At 37.7% G+C, this 23,659-nt stretch overlaps 1 protein-coding gene across 2 annotated transcripts in view; it reads left to right on the top strand.

Annotated features, from left to right (window-relative positions):
- The window catches only part of rap1gds1.L (RAP1, GTP-GDP dissociation stimulator 1 L homeolog), a 65,628-nt gene extending 42,756 nt beyond the window's left edge, over positions 1–22,872 (top strand). The window contains 9 exon segments of one of the 2 annotated variants that reach the window (NM_001087609.1): positions 3,977–4,102; positions 12,727–12,870; positions 14,171–14,302; positions 15,074–15,208; positions 16,323–16,448; positions 17,592–17,731; positions 19,809–19,935; positions 21,112–21,240; positions 22,265–22,872. In NM_001087609.1, coding sequence (NP_001081078.1) covers positions 3,977–4,102; positions 12,727–12,870; positions 14,171–14,302; positions 15,074–15,208; positions 16,323–16,448; positions 17,592–17,731; positions 19,809–19,935; positions 21,112–21,240; positions 22,265–22,392 — 1,187 coding nt within the window. In that variant the 3' untranslated portion in view covers positions 22,393–22,872. 2 annotated transcript variants of the gene reach the window in all.
- The last annotated feature ends 787 nt before the right edge of the window (positions 22,873–23,659 follow it).

Here is a 23,659-nt window from a genome sequence, read left to right as displayed (position 1 = left end):
AATTGGGCCCCACATTTGATAGGATCAGCCCTGGGTAAGCACACAGGCCAGTGTTGGTGCGGTTCTCTATTGACAGTTTGCTTTGCCCCCCCCCCATGATTCTGTCATTGGCCCAGAGTTCAACTGATTGGAAATGCCAGATATGGTTCACTGTGTGGTGCCCTTGCCAAAAGAGCACATCTACCAGTAAATGTACGGCAAGCTTTAGTTCTACACTCACTTATCTGGTCCGTTACAGTGTTTAAAAATGGACCTAATACCTCACTCACATTACCTTGGAGAAGGACTTTAATCAAACTTTAATCTTTTAGCAGAACAATGATGCCAAACATAAGGCCAAAGTAGCTTTGTAGGGGATCAAGTAAAAAAAACATTAATGTCCTTCAGTGGCATATGACTAGCCTGAACACTTCAGTTTTCTATTTTTGTACCCTTGCCTATAAAACTATACTAACAGCTTTATATTAGAAAAGGTGTTGATCCGAGAAAGAGTTTCCACACATGCTTAGAAGGACTGCATTTTCTACAACACCACCCACTTCTACATTCCTCTGGAAGGGAAGGCATGTGGCTAAAACATAAAATTTAATTAAAGCATTAAAGGGATACTGTCATGGGGAAAAAAATACAAAATGAATCAGTTAATAGTGCTGCTCCAGCAGAATTCTGCACTGAAATCCATTTCTCAAAAGAGCAAACAGATTTTTTTATATTAAATTTTGAAATCTGACATGGGGCTAGACATTTTGTCAATTTCCTAGCTGCCCCTGGTCATGTGACTTGTGCCTGCACTTTAGGAGAGAAACTCAAAGTCATGTGATCCTTACTGAGGAAGTGCCGGGAGATCCGGCAAGAAACGCGTCAGCCCTGTACACCCACCGCTGCAACCCTCACCTGTGTGTTTGTTGAAATAAAGCCGAAAATTTTACACGAACGTTGTTGTCCTCATATGGTATCCTGGATCGGCGCCGAGAGTACTGTTTATCCTGCTGAGAGTACTGTTTATCCTGCTGTTTTTCCTTGTAACTGATGTGTCTCAGTGGGACATGGGTTTTTACTATTGAGTGTTGTTCTTAGATCTACCAGGCAGCTGTTATCTTGTGTTAGGGAGCTGTTATCTGGTTACCTTCCCATTGTTCTTTTGTTTGGCTGCTGGGGAGGGGGGGATATCACTCCAGCTTGCAGTACAGCAGTAAAGAGTGATTGAAGTTTATCAGAGCACAAGTCACATGACTTGGAGCAGCTGGGAAATTGACAATATGTCTAGCCCAATGACAGATTTCAAAATTGAATATAAAAAATCTGTTCGCTCTTTTGAGATATGGATTTCAGTGCAGAATTCTGCTGGAGCAGCACTATTAACTGATTCATTTTTTAAAAAAATTTGTTTCCCATGACAGTATCCCTTTAAGCACCAAGTGGGCCAATGAACTCTAAAAATTACATTGAAATGTGTTCCAGTTGATGAGGACAGAGTTTTAGATAACGGCTATATCATTAACCTGCCTATGTCTGTTTATATGCCACCAGATCGATGGTCTAAGAAAGAATTTTTTTTTAAAAAAAAGAACAGATTGGGTTTTTACCCAATTTGAAAAAAATCTGCCCTGCACAATCTCAAAAAAGTTTTAAACATCTGCAGTTGGGAGTCTCATAAATTGTACAGATGTAGTACCCACACCAACACTGGAAGAACTTGCAAGGTATTGCCCTGGTCTAGATTGAACCTGGACTAATCACTCGGCAAATGTGCCATCATAGAAAAGCCCTGAAAAAATGACAATATTTTAAAAAACAACAGGTGGAAAGCAGTTCATTAACAAACTAAAACTAACTATGATCAGGGACATAAAACTAATTCTTATCTGATGTGGTTATTCCCTGAACTAGTTATAATGTGTCCTTGGGCTATTTTCCACAAGAATATAAATTATGCCTCATAAGCCAGGCATGTCCGTTTTCAAATTTACACCGGCCCTCAGCCCCCCAGCACAGTAAGGAATCCAATAGCAGTAATATTTGGGCACATTAGAGAAATGATCTGCCACTTGGTCTATACTGCTGCCTGTGTGCTGAAGGTGTTAGCAATAGACACGTACTGGCACGTAGAGACGCAGTGTTTTCGCATACGTCTTTAGGGCTGAAGGTGTCAATAGACGTACTGACGTACCAGTACAGTAAACTAAAGAAGTATGGCATCACTACGTGCCAGTACGTGTCTATTGCTAACACCTTCAGCACACAGGCAGCAGTATAGACCAAGTGGCAGATCATTTCACTAATGTGCCCAAATATTACTGCTATGATTACTCGATTCCTGTAATTTAATGTTAATAGTTCAAAGAATGTCGTGCTGAATGGTCGGCCTCCACACATTTTCACCTCACCAAATCTGGCCCTCGTTGCAAAGTTTGGGCACCCCTGTCATAAGCTGTTTTAGAATTATTAAAAATATAGGTGGTTCTCCACAAACTACCTCCTTTGACATGTGTCGTGCATCAAAGTGTCATAAATAGCATGGATGAGGCAATACAGTGTTGTAACAATGCATTTTGCAAGTTGTGGTTTTGTCAGGAAGCCAAGAGATATGTACGGTGAATCTAAATTGTATCTTACACATATGATTAGTGGCGTTTACACAAGTAAACATAAGGCAAAAGCTTACTGTACTGCATCCCAGGACCAATAGCTCTGTGCAACTTGACTCAGACAGCAAAAACACCTTTCTGATTGATTTCTTTGGAGCCACCAACTTTTATGTTAGTTTAAGACTATGCATAACAATTCAGAGTTTTACCTTGCTTACCATAATTTAAATGGTTCTCTTTAAAGTGGTGAGGACAGGTTAGAAATGCTAGAACAAAAGTGTGCTGTTATATATGGAAACATCTCTTAAATAGCACATATGATTGATGACTACATAGGAGCTTTTAGTGAAGTAAATTCCTTTGTCACCCCTGTCTGTCTCAAGTACGTGATTGCTGTGCTTACTCTACAAGTGTTAGCTAGCTCCTAGTCATAGTTTAAAGGGGTCTCTTCCACTGAGACAGCTATGTGGCATAGCCTATTATGTAAACGGTGTAAACACAAATATACATCAAGGAAATGTTAATAGAATATGCTTTATAATATGCTGACTGCTTATGGGAAAGTTGATAGAAGACAATATACAGTATATTTATTTGGGATGCACTGGATCCGCTATTTTGGATTCGGCCAAACCCTTGAATCCTTTATGAAAGATTTGGCAGAATACCAAACTGAATCCAAACACTAATTTGCATATGCAAGCAATTTTTACGAGGACCAGGAGGGATGTAGATGCGTGGGTGCATTTCAGGCTTATCAAAATAACTGCCCAAACAGTATTTTGGTCCTTATGGCAATAAGTAGAGAAAGCTTCCTGCTATTGTCAAGGCAATGGAGTGTCAGGTAGCTGGGATTGCCTGGAATTAGGGCCTTTTTCATTGTTTTTGCAGCTATTATAGACTAACCAGAGGTAGCCCAGTTCAGCACAGCCATGTGGTTGGGGACCCCTGCTTTAATTTACATTAAACATATTAAAAGGCTTTAACATTATTTGTAACTGAAGTTTAAAGTAGTTTAAAGTAGTATTTGTTTATACCTATCTTTCCACTGGTATATAAACTTCGTAAATGATTATCTTTATAAAATGTCTAATTTTCATTAGATGAAGTTTATATTAAATTAAAATTTTTGCAATAGGCCCCCATCATTAACAAATATTGTAAAGTTGCTTAGGACATTTTATTTCATTAAGCAAAAAAACTGTCTTTGGGTGTACATCCCCCCCTTTAATAGGAATCTATATTGACAAACAGAATATCAATTCTGTATAGTATAGAGTAAAACCGCTCTGTAATTTTATACTGATATTTATTCTACTCTGTAAAATAAAATAGCTTGCACATCCTGCAATTCAAAGAAGGAAAATTATATAGCTTTTTGTTTTCAGAGTCAAGCAAAGAGCAGTTTGCCGGAACAAATATTGCAGAAGAGATTGTTAAACTTTTTAAAAAGCAAACCGAACACGAAAAAAGGGAAATTATTTTTGAAGTTCTGGCTCCATTGGCAGAAAATGGTAAGTAAAAAATGCTTTACTTGTTACAAAAGAATATTTAAAAAACTGCACTGTATTGTTTGTAGGGTAGGCACTGAAAGAGCAGTCCTCCAGGCAGTAGTAGTAAAAACAGGCCTTAAGCTGTTATCCACACTTGTACCTCAATAAAGACCTGTTTTTACTACTACTGCCTGGAGGACTGCTCTTTCAGTGCCTACCCTACAAACAATACTGTGATGTCCTCTCCCTTATGCTAAAGGCTTTGGGCTGAGCACCTGAGCCTCCTCCATCCACATGGTGAGTCTCTAATTAGAAATGTTTATATGATGATACTTTAAAAAAAATGAACAGCTTTCTTTGCTAGTCAAAATGAAATGTAATATGATTGATGTGCCTTTTCCTGTATTTAGTTTGTTTTGGACCACCACTCTAGATAAGTAATGTCCCACTTCATTCTTACCTTATATGGATAGACACTTGGATTGGAAGTATGTTGACCAGATTTGCAAGGGTAATAGGCAGGCCAAGGATTTACATGGGATCACAAAGGCCACAGCCTATGGCACCAAAGTTTCAGGGGCAGCATTCCACCAACTTGACTTGCTGCTTGCATTAATAGGGATTTGCACTAGGGACTGCACCAATTTTCAAATCTCCTGTTGCTGGTTCTTCCTGTAAAACGAGGGGCTGTAATTGTATGTGCCATGTAAGTTGTGCCCACATAATTATGGGTGCCTTTCAGGCCGCTCCCTTCACCTCAGTCAAGTGAAAAGTACATTGGCATAACATGTAAGAATACAGTATTGTAAGAAAATTTATTATATGGCCTGATAATAGTAAATAATGCTACTAGTAAATAATGAGTCTGCAACTCATGATAAAGTGGCAGTATTGAGCTCTTATTTGAATAACCCAAGATTCAGAAAACTGGTAGGCAACCTTTTTTTTTTTTGATAGGCCATCTCCGTCTTTTTAAATGGTAATAAAACAGTACATTGTGCTTGATGGAAACTAAGTTGCATAAACCCATGTTGGTAGTTTAGCAATCCTATTAGTTTTTTAGTAGACTTTAGGTATGGTGATCGAAATGACAGAAAGTCCCTTTTCCAGACCCCAAGTATTCCAGATAATAGATGACATACAGTATCTGCTAAAGGATTAGGTAATATTTTGTCACAAGATAATTTAACTCCAATGTCTTTATGTAATTAAAACACAATTGTAGTGTATTATTTTTGCAACTTATTTTTTATATAAAAACAGTGTGGAAGCAATGTTGAGTGTTAGCACCTATGGTGGCTCTGCAGCAGTAAGCAGAGTTTCTCTATCATAAGAGTCTGTTGTCTTAGTTCTGAAATAAAATTGGTTCTCTCTTTTCCTTATGGTAGAATTTTACTTTAGTCTTGCAAACCGAATGCTCTAAACTGCACTATACTCTATACTACTGAATTTTGTTCCATGGGCTCTGTTACTGATTAAGCCACTATATGCACAAACTATAGCCAGAAGCATTTGCTGCTGGAAAAACTTGGGCCGGATGCAGCCAAAACAAGCAGAAAGCAAACATGGGAGAAATTAATTAAAGAAGTAAACTTTAAGAAAAGTTCACAACCCCAGCTAAGCTGTGGCCAAACCAAATACATCTCCTTCTTTTTACTTGTTGTCCTCTAATTAGCAAAACCACCTTTGCTGTCACCAACTATGCACTATTCACCCAGGTGGTCAGGCAACCTATGGAAAGAAAATGTCTCATCTGTCCTGTAGCACACAGCAGGGTTGGAGAGCAACCCTTGAAGGAGGCAGCAAGTGGTGGAAATTACATAATGCCATCAACAAATATTTTGTGTAGCATGCTTTTTATTACATTGGCTGCCGTTTTCAAATATATCACCCCTTGAAACATGACAAAATTGCACACTGCACACCTTTTTACTCAGAAATGATCCATTATGACATTATTGCTGTAATCGCCATTGCCTGCAATGAGAGAGAGATGCAGAAAGGGGTACAAATCTGCCTTCCTATATTGACACTGCCATCTCTGACCAGTGCATTATTGACCATTACCATTATTGTTAAAACACCTGATCTTTGGCATTGATAACACACTCATAGGTACAGTATCGCAAGCACTGAATGTATTTTTGGAAATTAGACTCAAACTGCATGGTCAGATTCTTTCTTTTAGCTGCAGTCCTTTGCATCTGCCTTAATCTGCATTTTTTTGCAACAGCAACATATAAAATCACACAGTAAATATTGAATTATAGAATTATTCACTGCTTGTAGTTCTGCACTGGCAGGCCAGCACTAACTCTCAGCCAGGGAAAGTGTGCAAGTGTACAAAACTACAGTATATGATGTAGCAAGGTAGATATAACTACAGTTAGGCCCATAAATATTTGGACCTGAAGTGATTGTGTTAAAAAAGGATTTAGTTCCTCAAATTGTTTATAAATAATGAGTTCTGATGTCATCAGTTATAAACGGTGAGTTCTGATTTCATTTCTGTCACATGACTCACTGAAATTTGTGTATTATAATAAATGAAGTACCCCCAGTTGCAAAATATGAAGATATTAGAAGTTACCTCGGAGTTCCATGACCTGTATAAAAACACTCGGCCTTCGACCTCGTGTTTTTATATGGTCATGAAACTCCTCGGTAACTTATAATATCCTTAGTATTCACAAGAGGGGGTACTTTATTCACTATATAATACACAAAAGCCATGAATATCCTGTAAATTATATCCTTATAAACGGTGACTAGTGAGGTCATAAGTTATAAACGGTGAGTAGTGATGTCATTTTTGTCACATGACTCACTAAAACTTGTGTATTATAATGAATGAAGTACCTCTTGTTGGAAAATATGAGGATATTAGAAGTTACCTCGGAGTTACATGACCTGTATAAAAGCACTCGGCCTTCGGCCTTGTGTTTTTATATGGTCATGGAACTCCTCGGTGACTTATAATATCCTTATATTTTACTATTGTATATGAAGTGGAAAGGCTTATATAACTATATATGTAACTATATGAAGTAGCAAGTTAAATGAGCACTGATGGATCCTTTACATTACAACCCCAACAAGTGAAACATCCAGTGAATGTGGCATTCACATTTTTATGTTCAAAGAAATATCATCTTTGTGCAGATTTTTTATGCGCCATTGTGCATAAAAAAACACGTGTCAAAAAAAATTCACTGCGCATCAGAAAATTTCGACATTTCACCGGCGGCGAACTTTTGATGAAATGGGTCAAATTCGCCATGTAGCATGGTGGGGCTTCCAGTAGGGCCTGTTCTTATTTTTAATATTTAGGTCAGGGGTCCCCAACTGCCGACCGCGGCCCGCGGACACTCCCGCACTGGGCAGCCGAGCCCAGTGCGCAAAAACGCGGCACGTCGAATTGGACGCCGGCGTGTCCAAATTTGTTGCCGTCCCCATCCCTGACCCCACCCCCCGGTTCTCGGAAAAAATATATATTTTTGGCACCGGTCCCCGGTCCAAAAAAGGTTGGGAACCCCTGATTTAGGTTATGTAAAGGAAACCAACACCTGATGAAAGAGTTTCTGATTAAATAAAAAGCTGAAGGAGGAACATATCGCCACTGATTGGATCTCTTTTTCCCTCATTGCATCACATTAATGCTGGCTTCCTGGGCATGTTTATGCAGGGATACCTGGGGCAAGAACATTATTTGCAGGAGGCATCTCAAATGGTCGAGTTTCTGGTATGGATTTCATTCAGTGAACATATTGCAAACAAAATTTTATACTATTTCTATGAGTATATGGCTGTAAATATTATAGATCCCTGTCCATCATTGAAAGGAGTCAAATTCAGAATTAATCAGATTTTTTCATCTAAATAAAGTGCAGTACAAAATGTATAGGGATACTGCTTTAAAGACAAAGTGGTATGTTCTTGGAACATTTTATTATGCTCTATAATGGAGCTTTTATTTGAGAAACAGATGGCCTGAGTATTTGTTAAAGTGCTAAGTGCATTCTACCATCAATAATATTGGAACAGCAACAAAATCCCTAACTATAATATCCATCTGCCATGCTTAAAAGTTTAGTGATCCTATATGGGATTTTTTTTTGAGAGCTTTGATTTCCTATCAAACCAGGCATTAAAGTAAGGGATATAACGTTAAATATTGGAGGACTGATAAAATAAAAATCCACCATGTACCTAGCTTTAACTCCTTATTCAACTCAACAGGGCATTCAGTGGCCAAGGCTCAGTCCCTCTGAAGTCTAGATCCTAACAACTCAACGTCTTTGGAAATAAAACCATCTGCAATAATCTGAACCTCCTCTTAATCCAGGTATGCAAGCAACTAGCACTGAAATCTCACAAGAATTACAGGGGAATTTGCAACTGGCAACAGGGCCTCTATACTTGTAGTGCAGAGGAGAGAATTCCTAATAAATACATATATTTTTAATTCTGCAGTATCTCCCATAACTTTACATCCTGCTGCAGTTCCAAAAAATCCAAAAAGTTTAGCTACTTTTTTCCCCATACTAAATTACCCCTGAGTTACTATACCGCAATAATTCTTTAATTGCTCCTATCAACTGTCTTTTGTCTAATAACTTTACCCTGCCTAAATGTAAGAATAGTTTATTACCGTTTTTATCACATATCCAGATTAAAAGTACCTTCCTTCCTTGGCAGCCTTTCCTTTTGCCTGACCCAGAGTCTCCTGCCTTTCGGTAGTGTTTACTCACACTTGCATTTCCTAAGAAATGCAGCTGAGCAGCCACAGAGTGCTTGCAACAAGTTTGTGTATCTGAACTTACGGTAGGTTTACTAGTTGGCTTCTGGTACAACAGGTTTGTGCTGTTATCATATAGTGATCAAAGAGCAGTTTGCCAACTTATTGATAATGGCATAGTGGGCTTGTGCATGGGCTGTTCGCATACTAAGGTGGCACTTTGCAAAAGCTGTACTTCATACAGCTGTATTGTGCAAAATATATTGTAGGTCATGTTGGTTATTAGGGGTTGTGTACATCCTTGTGCTGATTTTTGTTAGGATGAGAGTGGTCCTGCTGTTCAGTGTTCAGGCGGGCCCAGGAGGTATAGGGGCCCGATAAGGCCCTAATTAATGAGCAATTTCAACATGTAATGATAAAACAGGACAACCTCTGGATATGTTGGGGGCCCTAAAATAAATTTTCTGTGGGGCCCAGTAACATCTATATATACGCCACAGCTTGTTTCAGATGCCAGTAGGACTAATGTGTATTTTGCAGAAGTGCATAGTCCTACCAGCTTCTGCCAAAACTGCTATAATAGGGCAGGGGAGGCACATCATTCCACCCCCCCCCCCACCCAAAGTTTTTTTTCTATTTTCTGTGCAGAGCAGCTGCATTCTGCTTTCTTATGCTCTTCTACACACGTGATACTTGTTATTTACAGCTGCTATACCCTGTATCTTGCATTCCTGACACAATGCTGAATAGAAAAGTAGAACAATAAAAAATTAAAACCAACTGCAAATTGTTTCAGAATATCATTCTCTATGTCATACTAAAAGATAACTTTAAGGTAAACAACGCCTTTTAACATAAATAAAATAAATAAAGCCAATAGGATTGTTTTGCCACCAATATGGATTTATACAGCTTAGTTAGGATCAAATACAAGGTACGGTTTTATGATTGTAGACAAATAATTTGCAAGGAAATACTTTTTTTTTTTTTTTTTTAAATTGAATTATTTGCTTAAAATGAAGTCTATTGGAGATGACTGTCACATACTTCAGAGCTTTCTGGATTATTAGCTTTGCTGTCAACTAAACCAGTGAAGTTTTTGAATTGAATCTATGATAGTGTATATAGCGTAGAGACCTGTAGGGCTGCAGAATCATGGAAAAAGTAGTGCATTACAACCAGGAGGGCTGTTTTCTGACTAGTCACTGGACGATTGTCTTGTTTTACACCTTTAAATATGCTTCTGTGATTTAGCAAAAACCCTTACTCCAGGCTGATTTCACCAAAAAAAGAGACCCGAGTGCGGGGTAATTTTAAAGGGTTTACACACCTCACCAACACAGTTAAATGGTAGCTGCAATGTAAAAAAAGAAAAAAAAAACATTAAAAGATACGTTCCAAAGAACCCAGTTTAATTTAATTTCTTTACTGATCTAGAACTCTTGGATGACAAGGAACTCCCAGGTAAATTTCAGGTAAAATGATGGCACTGTAAATGCACCTGTAACAAACTCTTACTTAGTAGGAGCCACTGTATTGTTGATATTCTCTGATGCAGAATTATTGCTAGTGGTCATACATATTTGATGCTGATGCATAAAATACTCATGCGAAATACTCAAATGCTAAATGAATTACTTATTTATGCCACCTATAGAAGAGTTTCAGCATAGGTATAACAGAAAATATACCCTGCATCATATTTATATATATATATATATACAGATGGACCAAATATTTTTTCAGTATCGCAGGTTGCACTTGGCACAGGATTGATTTCAATGAAAAAAGGAGTGAAAAAGATTTAAATGGACACTTGGGTTTAATGTTTAGATAAGGTTTACTTCATCTGTACATGTCCACTAGCCAATTGTAGCCCAAAATGACACAGACAGGACAGAAATTGTTGACTGAATTTCAGCCAGCGTGCTCTGTAGGTGGGTGGATAAACTCCCAATTACAATTCATGCTGCACAGCTTCTGTCTGTTGCTGAGCTTCAGCTTCCAGTATTTCCTTTTCAAATCACTTCACCCAGCACATGTTAGGAATTGTAATTAAGCAGCAGCTTGAATAAAAAATACATTCTGTTTGTGGTTTACTTTCAGCTTTCATTAAATTTACATAAAAAATTGTTCATACTGTGTACATTGTGAAGCAAATTAATAAATAAAATAAAAATGTCGGGGATAGTAGGGAAAACTTGTGTGCATTGTATGTGTAGTGCATGAAAAAAAGAACAATGCTTGCATGTACAAAAAAAAAAGTAGAATGCAAAGAGTTTACAAAATTTAGAACATTCTTCTGTTAGCTCTCCAACTGCCATAGGAGGAGCACAAGGTTCCATTCACTTTATTACAAACAGCCAATAGACTTAATTTAACATTCATGGTAAAGGTGCCAAACCAACACAAGTGCCCTTTTTTGCACTTTGCAGCTTGCCCACAGCTAATGCAGCTCTTGCACTGCAGATGCAACTCTTTGTATATACCGAGCTAGCAGCCTTTGCTGTGTGTATATATATGGATAGGATCAGGTGGTAGGTGGGATAAAGGCATTCGGTCGGGAATAAAAATTTTGATCTTTCTGCCGTTTAAATAATTAATCAAACATCTTGATTTACAAAATTAAACTTTTAACAGAATCATCTTATGTTGTCTGTTTTTTCCCGCACAAATAACATATCATGCAGTTTGCTTGAATGAGCCTGAAACAAAACCGTAAAATCCATAAATTGGGAGTTCTACTGTATATATACCACAAACCTATACTGACCTATGAATGCACCAATTTATATAAAAAATATTTTCACACATACCTCTAAAAACTAACTTTAGATATTGATATCAACTTGTATTTGACTGCTCTAAGCATTTGGACACTATTCTATCTTATGGGGTATTATTTTTTACTGAGTTATACGTGATTACCTCCCAAGTAAACATTATCAGTACTTAGTACTCCATGTGACTCCAGCTTACACCCTAAAATTGGGCTCAAAATACCAGTGTGTAACCCTTAAAATTGTTATCTCTTAAAGGACAAGGAACTCTGACTTTTTTGAACGGGTGCCAATATGTTAGTCGCCCCACACTGAATTAGCTTAATGAGCTTACCCCAAAGCCAAGTTCCTTTTAGGAAGAGAATTGTACTGGGTCCTGAGGAAAAAAAAATAAAGATAGCGCAGCCTCACCACCATTTAACTTTACCCTTCTCAGGTGCAGACATAGGTTTGTACCTTATTTAGCTGCACATGAGATAGTCTAAAGGGGTTATTTACTAAACTCCGAATGAAAAAATCACGAGAAAATCTTGATTTTTATATATAACATCAGACTTTTAAGAAAATCACGGATTTTTTTGAATTTATTAAACCCTGGGGATGGAAAAGTCTGAATCTGAAAATCCGGCATCTCAGACCTATCGAGGTTGCATAAAAGTCAATGGGAGAAGTCCCAATGATTTTTTGATGTGTACTAGGTTTCGTGCAATACCCCTGAAAATTCCGGGGGGAAAAACGTGAAATTTTTTTGGAAACATGTACTAATAAATAAGCGTAAAAAAAACCGAGCGGATTTGATCAGAGTTTGTAGCAGAAAATATTGAGATAAATTCAGACTTTGATGAATAACACCCTATCTCTGTGCTAGGGATGCCTGGGAAAAGTAAGTAAGATTGAGGCAGGGTGCTGTGCTACTTTTTTTCTCAGGCTAGTGCATTTGTTTCTTAAAACGAGCACCAACCTGGGCAAGCACCTTAGCATTTAAATACATATTAAGGGTTCCCCAATGAATTGGCAACACCGAGTGCTTTTTTTTGTCTTTTAACATTGGATAGTGGCAGACAATTCTCAGACATACTGATATGAAGTATTATATCTGATACAAATCCCCCCATTTTGTTTTGCAGATGCAATCAAGATGCAGCTAGTAGAAGCTGGCTTGGTGGAATGCCTCCTCGATGTAGTTCAGCAGACTGTAAATAGTGAAAAAGATGATGATATTGCTGAATTAAAAACGTCTTCAGATCTTATGGTTTTGCTACTCCTGGGTGGTAAGTAAACTTTATTAAAACTATGTGCATGGAGAGTGGAGGCGCTTTCGGTATCAATAAATGTCAGCCTGACCTGTAGTAGCATTATCACCAGTATCACTTTATCATGTAAACACATATCTGTACTGTACTGTACTGTACTATCCCATTTTCAGATAAGCTTTTAAAATTATGGTTTGATTTACAGTTACATATTCTAAAGGGAAGAGTAGGCTTTTTGTGTTCTAGGGGGCCCTATTATATTTTCTCTAGTTTATGAATTATGTAAGTTTTTTACTTGTGGAATTTTTAAACTGTTATAATTAGGGCTTAATTAACCTTGCAAGCAGGCAGCAGTTTGGAATAAAGATAGAAGCTAAATAGAAGAAGAGCAATATAGAGTGCTAACCAAAAAATCATAATCTGTTTTTCCTTACCAGGGTCAAAGACCCTGACAATTCATCCTTAGAAGAAGCAAGTAATATTCCAGGCATCATTTATACTCTTAGGATACAATAGAGGACATTCATGACCCCTGGGGGGTGCAAGTGCCAGACTTTTTTGCACTTTGCAGATTGCATGGTGCATTATAAATGAGCCATAATGTATCAAACTTCTTCATCCAAAATGCATCTTTACATTTTTACTTTTAAATGCAAGCAACATAGTATAATAATAGTAATAATAAGGTTTTTTTTCTGCATTTCTTTAAAATGCCATCTGGATATGCATTTATGAATAATGATACACCTCCTTCATTATTTTCTATTATTGTAGAATTCTAGAATATTTACTGTGAAAAGTACTTAAGTCGGTATCTTGAGGATTAAACATTCTTCTCAAATCTGTCAATGAATATTTATGATCTAATACTGAATTTGAAACATTGCAAGCCTGACTATCAGTGGGAGTGTGTTTATAACAGCTAAATGATTTCTGGTGTCGAGGAAGGAGATCAGCAAATACTTCCCAAAATCCCAGATACACCCTAATTTTCAGAGGTCATGTCTAGTTATTTCTAGCTACAAACTGATCCAACCCAAATCTAAGTCCAGGATTTGGAATTACCCCAGTGCAAATATAAACAAGCATGATCAGCACTTCTGTTACTGGTATTTTTATAAGTCAAATTAGTTACTATATACTGATTAATATTTTCATTTTTTTGTACATGTTCTGTTTTAGTCAATGAACATTTTTTATTTACAATTTTAAAAATAAACAGAGAACATATGCATGTAGAAATAATAAATGTAGATGTCTACAGAGGCAGTTCAGTTTTATTGGTTTGTATTTATGTATTATTTATTTCTTTACACAGATGAGTCCATGCAAAAACTCTTTGAAGGGGGAAAGGGAAGTGTCTTTCAAAGGGTGTTATCATGGCTTCCCTCCAACAATCACCAACTGCAACTTGCAGGCGCCCTTGCAATTGCAAATTTTGCAAGGAATGGTAATGTTACTTTCTACTCTACTATTTATATGGCTTTAGCTCTTCTCACAGATGTTTTGACTGGAGAAAAATATTATAATTTTCGAGTTTTTTATGGTCAAAACTTTTTTTTATAAATTCTAATTTGATTTTCAAAATTTATCATACTCTGGCCATTTAAGAACTCAAATTTGACTATTCACCACCTAAAACCTGCCGAATTGTTGTGTAAGTCAATGGGAGAGGTTCAGGGATCTATTTTAAGTTGTTTGCAGCCTTCCTGACATCAAGTTTTGAAAATTCGAATCAAATTCGATTTGAATTGGGTTCGAGTTTTTGGGTCGATTCCATTCATCTTTAAAAAAAAAATTGGATTTTTTTTAATAAAATTTGATTGGTCGAATTAAGAATTTATGGGAGTTAAGGGGAGTTTTTAAAAACTCGACCTTTGATAAATTTGTCTCTAAGTCTACTAAAAATAATTTCAACATTAAATAAGCCCAGCAGTATTGCATTGCCATCAATGTGGATTTATGCAACTTAGTTACCATTAAATACAATGTACTGTTTTATTAATACAGAGGATATACTTTTTTAAAATTAGAATAATTTGCCTAAAATTGATTCAAATGGGAGATGATCTTCCTGGATATTGGGTATCTGGATAAGAAATACCTGTACAACGATCACTACAATTGTCCATAGTAAAGTGTCAAAAATATCTGTACATACTATATATTATTTTTTGCTGTGTTTTGTTCAGCACCTTTAACACTGAAATTCTTCTTTTAGATGGAAACTGTATCCATATGGTGGACAGTGAGATTGTACAGAAACTTCTAGATCTTCTAGACAGACATGTAGAAGATGGGAATGTAACCGTACAACATGCAGCACTCAGTGCCCTTAGGAACTTGGCCATTCCTGGTAAAATAAGTATTCCTACTTATTATTATGTTAAATAATAGTTTTATATATAATATTTTTGTTCATGAGAAAATATTTGAATTAATGCAGTAAGACGGATAAAACTATTGACAGGAGATAGCAAAAATGACCCTTAACGACCCTCAAAGATTTTCAAGAAGGTTTTCATTCATCCAGATATTAAGATGCAGTGTCTTGCTTTAGCCTTATCAGTACAAGATACTATGCTCACAGAAGGCAACTATTGAAATTTTGCTTAAGTATCTGTAGACCGGAAACTGGAGTGAAGGCTGAGATGCCGTTCTGGTGACTTCCTTCAGTTTCCCCAGCTGATAAATACAAGGGCTGTGTATATAGATACATAGGAATCCTGCTGATCAAACGTGAGTACGTAAATGGCAGAAGCATGGAAAGGCATCAACTTATTCTTGTGTGGGACTGATGCTGGTACTTACTCATCTCCCCCATCATCTGCCCAGTGCATAACACATAAAGCTCACCCACAGATCCAAATGCTTATGCCGGAATACTCCTTAAAGGGAGTGTCAACCTAATAAAAGAAAACTTAATTCTAAGCAACTTTGCAATATACATTCATTACACTTTTTCTATGGTTTTTAAGTTATTTGTATATGTATTGCTATTGAAAGCAGTGTTTTGTAGTTTTCTATTCTCTGCCCTGATGTCTCAGGCTGGAGATACAATGTAAGAGAAGGAATCTGATTAACAGATCTGTGTTTAGTGGGGAACTTAGACTTTTGCCACATTGTTTATAAAGTAATAACCAGGAGCTAGACAAATGCTGCTTTCAATGGCAATTGTTTTTACAAATAGCTTTCAAAGCATTAAAAATGTTTAATACATGTGTATTGGAAAGTTGCTTAGAATTATATTTTCTTTTGGGCAAATTTATATTTTGATGTTGACTTGCTCTTTAAGAGATAAAGCTAAAATATTTTTTTGGCTGAAAAATATAGTATGGCTTTGTCATTTTTAAAAATACTACAAACAGTATACAATAGGTCCTGCCTAAATTTAAGTAATTCAGAATTATATATTTTTTAACAGAAATGTTATGTATTTTATTGTTTAAATGCCATATTTCATTTTTCAGTTGTGAATAAAGCAAAGATGTTGTCTGCCGGGGTTGCAGAAGAAGTTCTGAAATTCCTTCGTTCTGAAATGCCTCCAGTGCAGTTTAAACTACTAGGAACTTTGCGAATGCTAATAGATGCACAAGGTAATGACTCTTAAGTATAAATAGGAAAACATGAAACATGCATGCATCTTCTTACTCATAGGTATAACACTTACAAAGTACAGTTTACACATTTATAATGTAATCAATAGTGCTGAAACCCATTTTCCTTATGTAACCCTAAAGAAGCCATTTACAAATACCGTATATACTTGAGTATAAGACGAGTTTTTCAGCCGCCAAAATATGCTGAAAAACTCTACCTCGGCTTATACTCGGGTCAAGCGCAAAAACGGTCGCCGGCGCCCAAGAATAGTCACCGGCATCCAAAAATGAGACGCCGGTACCTCCAATGGGAGCAGAAACCCTCAATTTTTTGATTGAAAACTACCAGAAGCTGCTGCATTTCTCACCCTAGGCTTATACTCGAGTCAATAAGCTTTCCCAGTTTTTGGAGGTAAAATTAGGTACCTCGGCTTATACTCAGGACGGCTTATACTCGAGTATATACGGTACATTTTTATAAAGTCTGGTGGACTCTCTCAATCTGTTTACAACAAATAACGTTTGTACAATTCACAAACAAAAAGTAAAGGTTTCAGGGCTTATCTATCTATTCTGTTAAAGCTGTGTTATATAATATAATCTGTGATCATGGATGAGCTTATTTTTTGTACTTTTAGGGTCAGGGCACACAGGCAGATTCGTGGAGATTAGTCGCCCTACTCTTTTTGTAGAGCAAACTCTACTGATGCCCTCTCTCAAATGTTCTGTTCTGCTACACTTTTTTGTTTCTTGCCTTCCATTGTAATTTATGCATAATGTTAGTAATATATTATTAAAGAATAATAACCTGTATGTCTGAATAACTGGAAATTCGATCTGTCCATCTCAGAATAGATAGGAGTAAGGAAGGAGTTGCAAAAACATTGCATTGGATGCAGTGATCATGATATATATAGAGAGTACACTTAGCATGTGAGTGTCATTGAGATGTTAAGCTCCTGTGCACAACTTTATAGACCTGGACCATTACTGTTATAAAAATGCTGAACCTTTCTGCTGTATGTATGCATGTATAGCATTTCTAGCAAATTCATTTTAAGGGTTAAGTTCTCCTGTTTGTTCTTCACTTTCCATACCATCACTGTGTTTATTCACAATTTAACTTGTCTTGTGACGTAGCTGAAGCTGCTGAACAAATAGGAAAGAATGAAAAACTAGCGGAACGCTTAGTTGAATGGTGTGAAGCCAAGGACCATGCAGGTGTTATGGGAGAATCTAATAGGCTACTCTCAGCACTCATACGGCACAGTAAATCAAAGGTGAGTTTAAAACAAAGATGCTTTCATTTGAAAACCTTGGACAGACAAAAAAAATCTTGTTTATATAAAAGCTTCTTTTTGTTGTTAAACATTCAGAATTGTGGGTTTTTGCTTTTCCTTCATCAAGGAAAAAGCTTAGCATAGAAACATGTACAAACTCCATTTATATAAAGTAATTTAGTAATTAGTAGCATACTAGAATTCCAACTTAAATCTCATGCTACCATCTGCACAACTCTCAGCATCCTTTATCCGGGAACCCATTATACAGAAAACTCAGAATAACGGGATAGCCATCTCCCACTGATTTCATTTTAATAAAATGACTCACATTTTTAAAAATTATTTAATAATAATAATTAATAATAAAACAGTACCTTGTACTCAATCCCAACTAAAATATAATGAATCCTTAATCCAGGCAAAACAATCCTGTTGGGTTTATTTACAATTTAAATTATTTTTAAGTAGACTAAGGATGTGGTGATTTAAATTACGGAAAGATCCCTTATCCAGAAACCCCTAGGCCCAGATAATTCTGGATAACTGGTTCTATACCTGTACTAATACAGTATATTTTACAATTAAAGGAGAAGGTAAGGTTAAATTACTGGAAGCATGCAAAATGTTAGGCACCCCCCAGTGATTATAATCACTTACCTGATACCCCGCTCCACTGTTCCTGTTGGCAGAAACCCGCACCAGCCCAGGGTACTTCTTGGCAGCTCTCAGTAGTATTAACTTTCCTTCTCCTTTAAGAACCTTCATTTTTATCTATTACCTTCAAAAATAAAAATGATCCACCTACTTCTCATGTCTGACACAATGTTACTCTGTAGACATTATTTTTTATTACTAAAATGTTGGCTACAAACACATCTACACTCTAGCAAAAAGGGAAGATATCATAGCAAATTATAACGTGATAAACTGCCAGTTTACAGTAAAACCAGCTACCACATTTTTAAACTCTCAAATTTTAGATAATCTGATGCAGATATTATGTTGTTACATCCAACAACCCCCAGCCCCCCTTAACTACCTTCCATCTCCATGCCCACATTGTGTATTAGACAGAAAGGTGTACTGAAAAAAAAACCTGAGCCTAAAATGCAGAGCAGTGCAGTGGAGTTCCCTGTCGCCATCTTCTGCCCTTTTGCACTCTTTCCTGTCTCTTCGCCGACGCTAAGCCTGCGGGAGCATGTGCAGTTGAAACCGATTTCTGACTAGGCCCTACTGAGCATTCTCCCATAAGCTTAGTGTCGCCGAAGAGACCAGAAGAGAATGCAAACTGGCAGAAAATGGCACTGGGGAACTCCACTGAGCTACTCTGCATTTTGGGTCCAGGTTTTTTTAGGGGCACCTATCTGTCTAATATACAGTGTGTACAGAGGGGGGTGATGGAAGGCAGTTAAGGGTGGCTGCCTGGCCAAGCAGGCATCCTCGCTGCCCCATGTGGGTGCACACGCGAATGTGCAAGCGAGCACTGTGACGCCAAATGCGTGGGCAGTGGCAGAGGGGGAGGGCCACAGTGTGGAGAGTGTCAGATGTGGAGGGCCGAGGAAGGGAAAGCAGAAGGAAGTGATTACGAACTAGAGGTAGGCAGAACATGTACCTGCACAGCCCCCCTCTATTGTTGCAGCCTAGGCAGGTGCCTCTTTTGCCTACCCCTTTTTCCAGCCCTGGGGGGGGGGGCTGTTGTTAATAGGGGGGTTTAGTTCTCCTTTAAAACCATCTTACAGTACATAACCATAACCACACGTTTGTTCTACAGATTTCCACTAGCCTATAAGTTATCTCAATGGGTTCTCTATTCAGACTGTTTAGATCATAAAGTTCAATTTTAATAGTGTAGAATTAGAACATAAAGTCCTATTTTTTGTGCCATGGAAATGTTAGCATTGTTAATCTTTAATAATAATAAAGGCGATTGTATGAGAAGTGAAAGCTCTATTCATTTCCTTGATTTGCCGTACCTATCATGTTGTTTGGGAACTGCGGTGCACTTTAAATTGTATATTGTTGGTATAAGAACTTATTTTGCAAACGGTTTCTTTCATTGCTTGATTCTCTATAGGATGTAATTAGAACAATTGTTCAAAGTGGTGGAATAAAGCACTTGGTCACCATGGCAACCAGTGAACATGTAATAATGCAAAATGAAGCCCTCGTTGCTTTGGGATTAATAGCTGCATTAGAATTACGTGAGTATTATTGAAGAATATGTTTCATTTTGACTTTGATAGCACACTGATGCCTTTTTATTTCTGGTATGCTTACCTGTATTATTATTTCCTTTTATTTTGTTCTGCAAATAATAAAAGGTAAAATTATTGTTTTAAGCACTGTAGTTTGTTATAGTGCCTTTTGAAATACATGAAATATATAGATATACCAGTATGCAACCCCATCTTCTCACTCTTTGTTGTGACAGTTTTGAAGGCATATCTGTACACTGGTAAACTAATGATATGCATTGCAGGGACAAAACATGGAATAGGTTCCCTTTTGCAAACAAAATAAATAACAGATTTTTCTGATTAAAAGAAACACTTTGCTTGTTCAGCTCCTTTTCAAAACGGGTACACATATACGTTTAAAAATGGTAAACTGCCTCTGTAGGGGCTAAATTACTAACATAGCTAACCTTTGTTAGTAAATCAGTCCCGTAGTATAATGCTGTTGTTCACAAGTATAGCAATGTGCATATATTGTATGCAAGCAACATTTCATTGGCTTTACTGATCTATTGCTGTAAGAAGGAGCTGCTATTGATAGGCCCCCAGTTCTGCTTTACAAACTTTACCCTTTTACCCTCTAGTTACATCAGAGGGATTTCATTAGATGCCAGCTGAACAGTTATGACAGTGCTGCACCATGAAATGATCTTTTAGGGGGTTATTAACTTAAATTCGAATTTATCTCATCTTTTATTAAAACAAAAACACGACCAAACTCCCATGCTCGATTTGAACTTATTTATTAATAAAATAACCCAAATTATTTGGATCGTGGAAAAACCTGATATAATTGAGTGGAAACCTGAATTATTTTTTTCTCAAAACGCTCACTTTTTTTTTAAGGTTTTTCCCGAAAAAGTCGGATATTTAGGCTAAACCCTTCGAAGACCAGGACAACTTCAATTTGGGATAGGTACCTCTCCCATTGACTTATACCGGACCTAGACAGGTCAGATGGAGGATTTTCAGATTCAGGATTTTTGCAGTATTAGGATATAATAAATCTCAAAAAGTTTAAGGTCTTTTTTCCTCTAAAAAATGTAGTTTAGTTTTGCCCCAAAAAGCATAACCAGAAAAAAAATTGAGATTTAATAAACAACCCCCTTAATGTGTTACCTTTTCTAACTGAATATATTGTAGAAGCTGCCGAGCATGATCTAGAGAGTGCTAAGTTAGTTGAGGTCCTGCACAGACTGTTGTTGGATGAGAGAAGCGCTCCAGAGATAAAGTACAACTCCATGGTCCTGATCTGTGCTGCAATGGGCTCTGGTACGTAATACATTTGTTTCATTTTCTAAAACATTAAAATTAGCTGCAAAGGACTTTTTAAAAATCTTCTACTCACTGCATGTGATTCTCCTTTGCATTACCTGTGCCCCCCTCAAATTTTAGGGCACCCCCAAGGATTGTAATCACTTACCTGATGCCCTGGGCCTGGTGCTCCTGCACTGGCCCATGGTACTTGCTAGTGAACTATCCTATTCCACCTGTCCTTGTTTGTGTGAGTGTACATGTGTAGTAGGGTTAAGAGCTGGACTGTAACAAAAAAGACAGCTTTTTCACTCTACTGCACATGCATCAGCCATTGGATTTTGTATAAAGAAGAAGGGAGGAAGAGGATTGCTTGCTTGCAAGTACCCTGGGCTGATACAGTTTTCTGCTAACGAGCACCTGCCTGGGGTAAGTGATAACAATCCTTGGGGGTGCCCTAACATTTGGCATCCCCACCATCGATTGGACCTTTCCTTCTCCTTTAAAGGAGAATTCAACCCTAACGTTAAAAAAACCCTACCCTACATATACCTCCTCCCCCCAGATTAAGTGTTACCCCGGGCAAATGCCCCTAACATTTTACTTACCCCTCTGTGCAGATTCAGGCATCGGAGTTTACGGGCGCCATCTTCTTCTCTTCAGAAATCTTCGGAATGAGACAGGGGTAGCGGCACATGTGCAGTTGGAGCAATTTTCAGTTTCGCAAAAAATGCGCCGAAGCTCATGAAAATTGCAGAAGCTCCGGTCTCATTCCGAAGATTACAGAAGTGGCTGAAGATGGCGCCCGTGAACTCCGATGCCTGAATCTGCACCGAGGGATAAGTAAAACGTTAGGGGCATTTGCCCGGGGTAACACTGGGGGGAGGGGGTCTGATGACTTCTATAAAAGGTTTTTGGCCAGCTGATATATGACAGTCTGAAAAGTGCCCATCTGACAGATGCACGTTTTACTCATTCACGTCATACCATTTGTAAAAGCTAAGCACAGTTCCTTTATGTCTTGTGTTATTCTCTTTTCCAGTACCTCTACACAAGGAAGTTCAGAAGCTAGCATTCCTCGACGTTGTATCTAAATTACGGAGCCATGAGAACAAAACAGTTGCTCAGCAGGCTTCTCTAACAGAGCAGAAACTTACTGTACAGAGCTGAGATTTGTTTGCACACAATGTCTATAACACTGAATTCATTGTTCTCCCCTGTTTTTGCCAATGTCCCCATTAATTGTGTTGTTTTATTTGTGCATGTTTGTTATGAGACCTCGGTTACCTTTGTTATGAGCCAATGTAGGTACCGCTACGACCATATTGTTCCACTTCTATCCTTGTTGCTTGATCCCAAGGGTAAATGTGCATGTGTAGTCCTTTGCTGTACAAGTGATACTCTGTGCTCCTTTGATGCTCCCTGAACTGCATTTGTAGAGTATTGCTAGATTAGGGTTAATGCAAAATACAGCCAGTTCTTTTTAAATTGGATTATCAAATGTAGTAACACCAGCACCATTGTTTGGTGCTCTGTAAGAATACTAGGAAGGGACTGTATTGCAGCACATTCACTGGTCTTGACTGTTTCTCTTAAACATGTGGTACAGTACCTAGAGTTAACTAATAAAACTTCTGGTTCCCTCTTAGATGTTCTCTTGTTTTATTTCTTTAACAAAAGTAACCTGCTGGGTTGTTGAGCTTCTGATCATTCCTTTCTATAACAGAACAATATGTTTTTATGATACAAAAGGGCAGATTCACTAACCGGCGATAATTCACCAGTGACGGCTTTGCAGTGATCGCAACACTTCGCCAGGCGTAAATTCACTAGGACAACGCTAATTCACTAAAATGTGAAGTTGCGTCCAGGGCGCTGAACACTGGCGAATTTTCGCTAGCGTTACTTCTGCAATCAAAGCAAAGATGCGCTAGCGTTGGCTAATTTGCATACCACACAATGATGGAGTGCTTGACCACTGTGCTTTATCCACTTGCATCAGGTGCTGAACAGTATATTAACCCACCTGCCTTACGTCCAAAATCATACATGAAGTCCAATAAACTGCAGCACACTCAATTGTTGATTTAAATGTGTGTCATTGTGATTTTATTTGGCTCACACCAAATAGATCAGTGAAGCAACGTTTCGGGCCACGCAGGGCTCTTTATCAAGCGTACATCCATACACCTTAAGCTGTGTCTCGTGGGGAAGAAGGGGTTGGGGAGGGAAAAGAAAGGGGAGGAGATACAGGTCATGTGTCAATTATTTCCAGATGAGCATTTATATTTACAAAAAAGTTCATGTCTGATGTGTCCTCAAGTCCATTCATTATGTCACATCAGAAAGTTTATAATATAAGAGAGGTGATACGGTTCATGTTTGTGTATAGCATTTACATTCTAGTATACATACTATATGCCCCCAAAACTGACTA

The sequence above is a fragment of the Xenopus laevis genome, chromosome 1L (assembly GCF_017654675.1).
Source record: "Xenopus laevis strain J_2021 chromosome 1L, Xenopus_laevis_v10.1, whole genome shotgun sequence".
Taxonomy (NCBI): domain Eukaryota; kingdom Metazoa; phylum Chordata; class Amphibia; order Anura; family Pipidae; genus Xenopus; species Xenopus laevis.
Note: the sequence above shows the minus strand (reverse complement) of the source record. Positions and strands in the feature narration are given on the sequence as shown.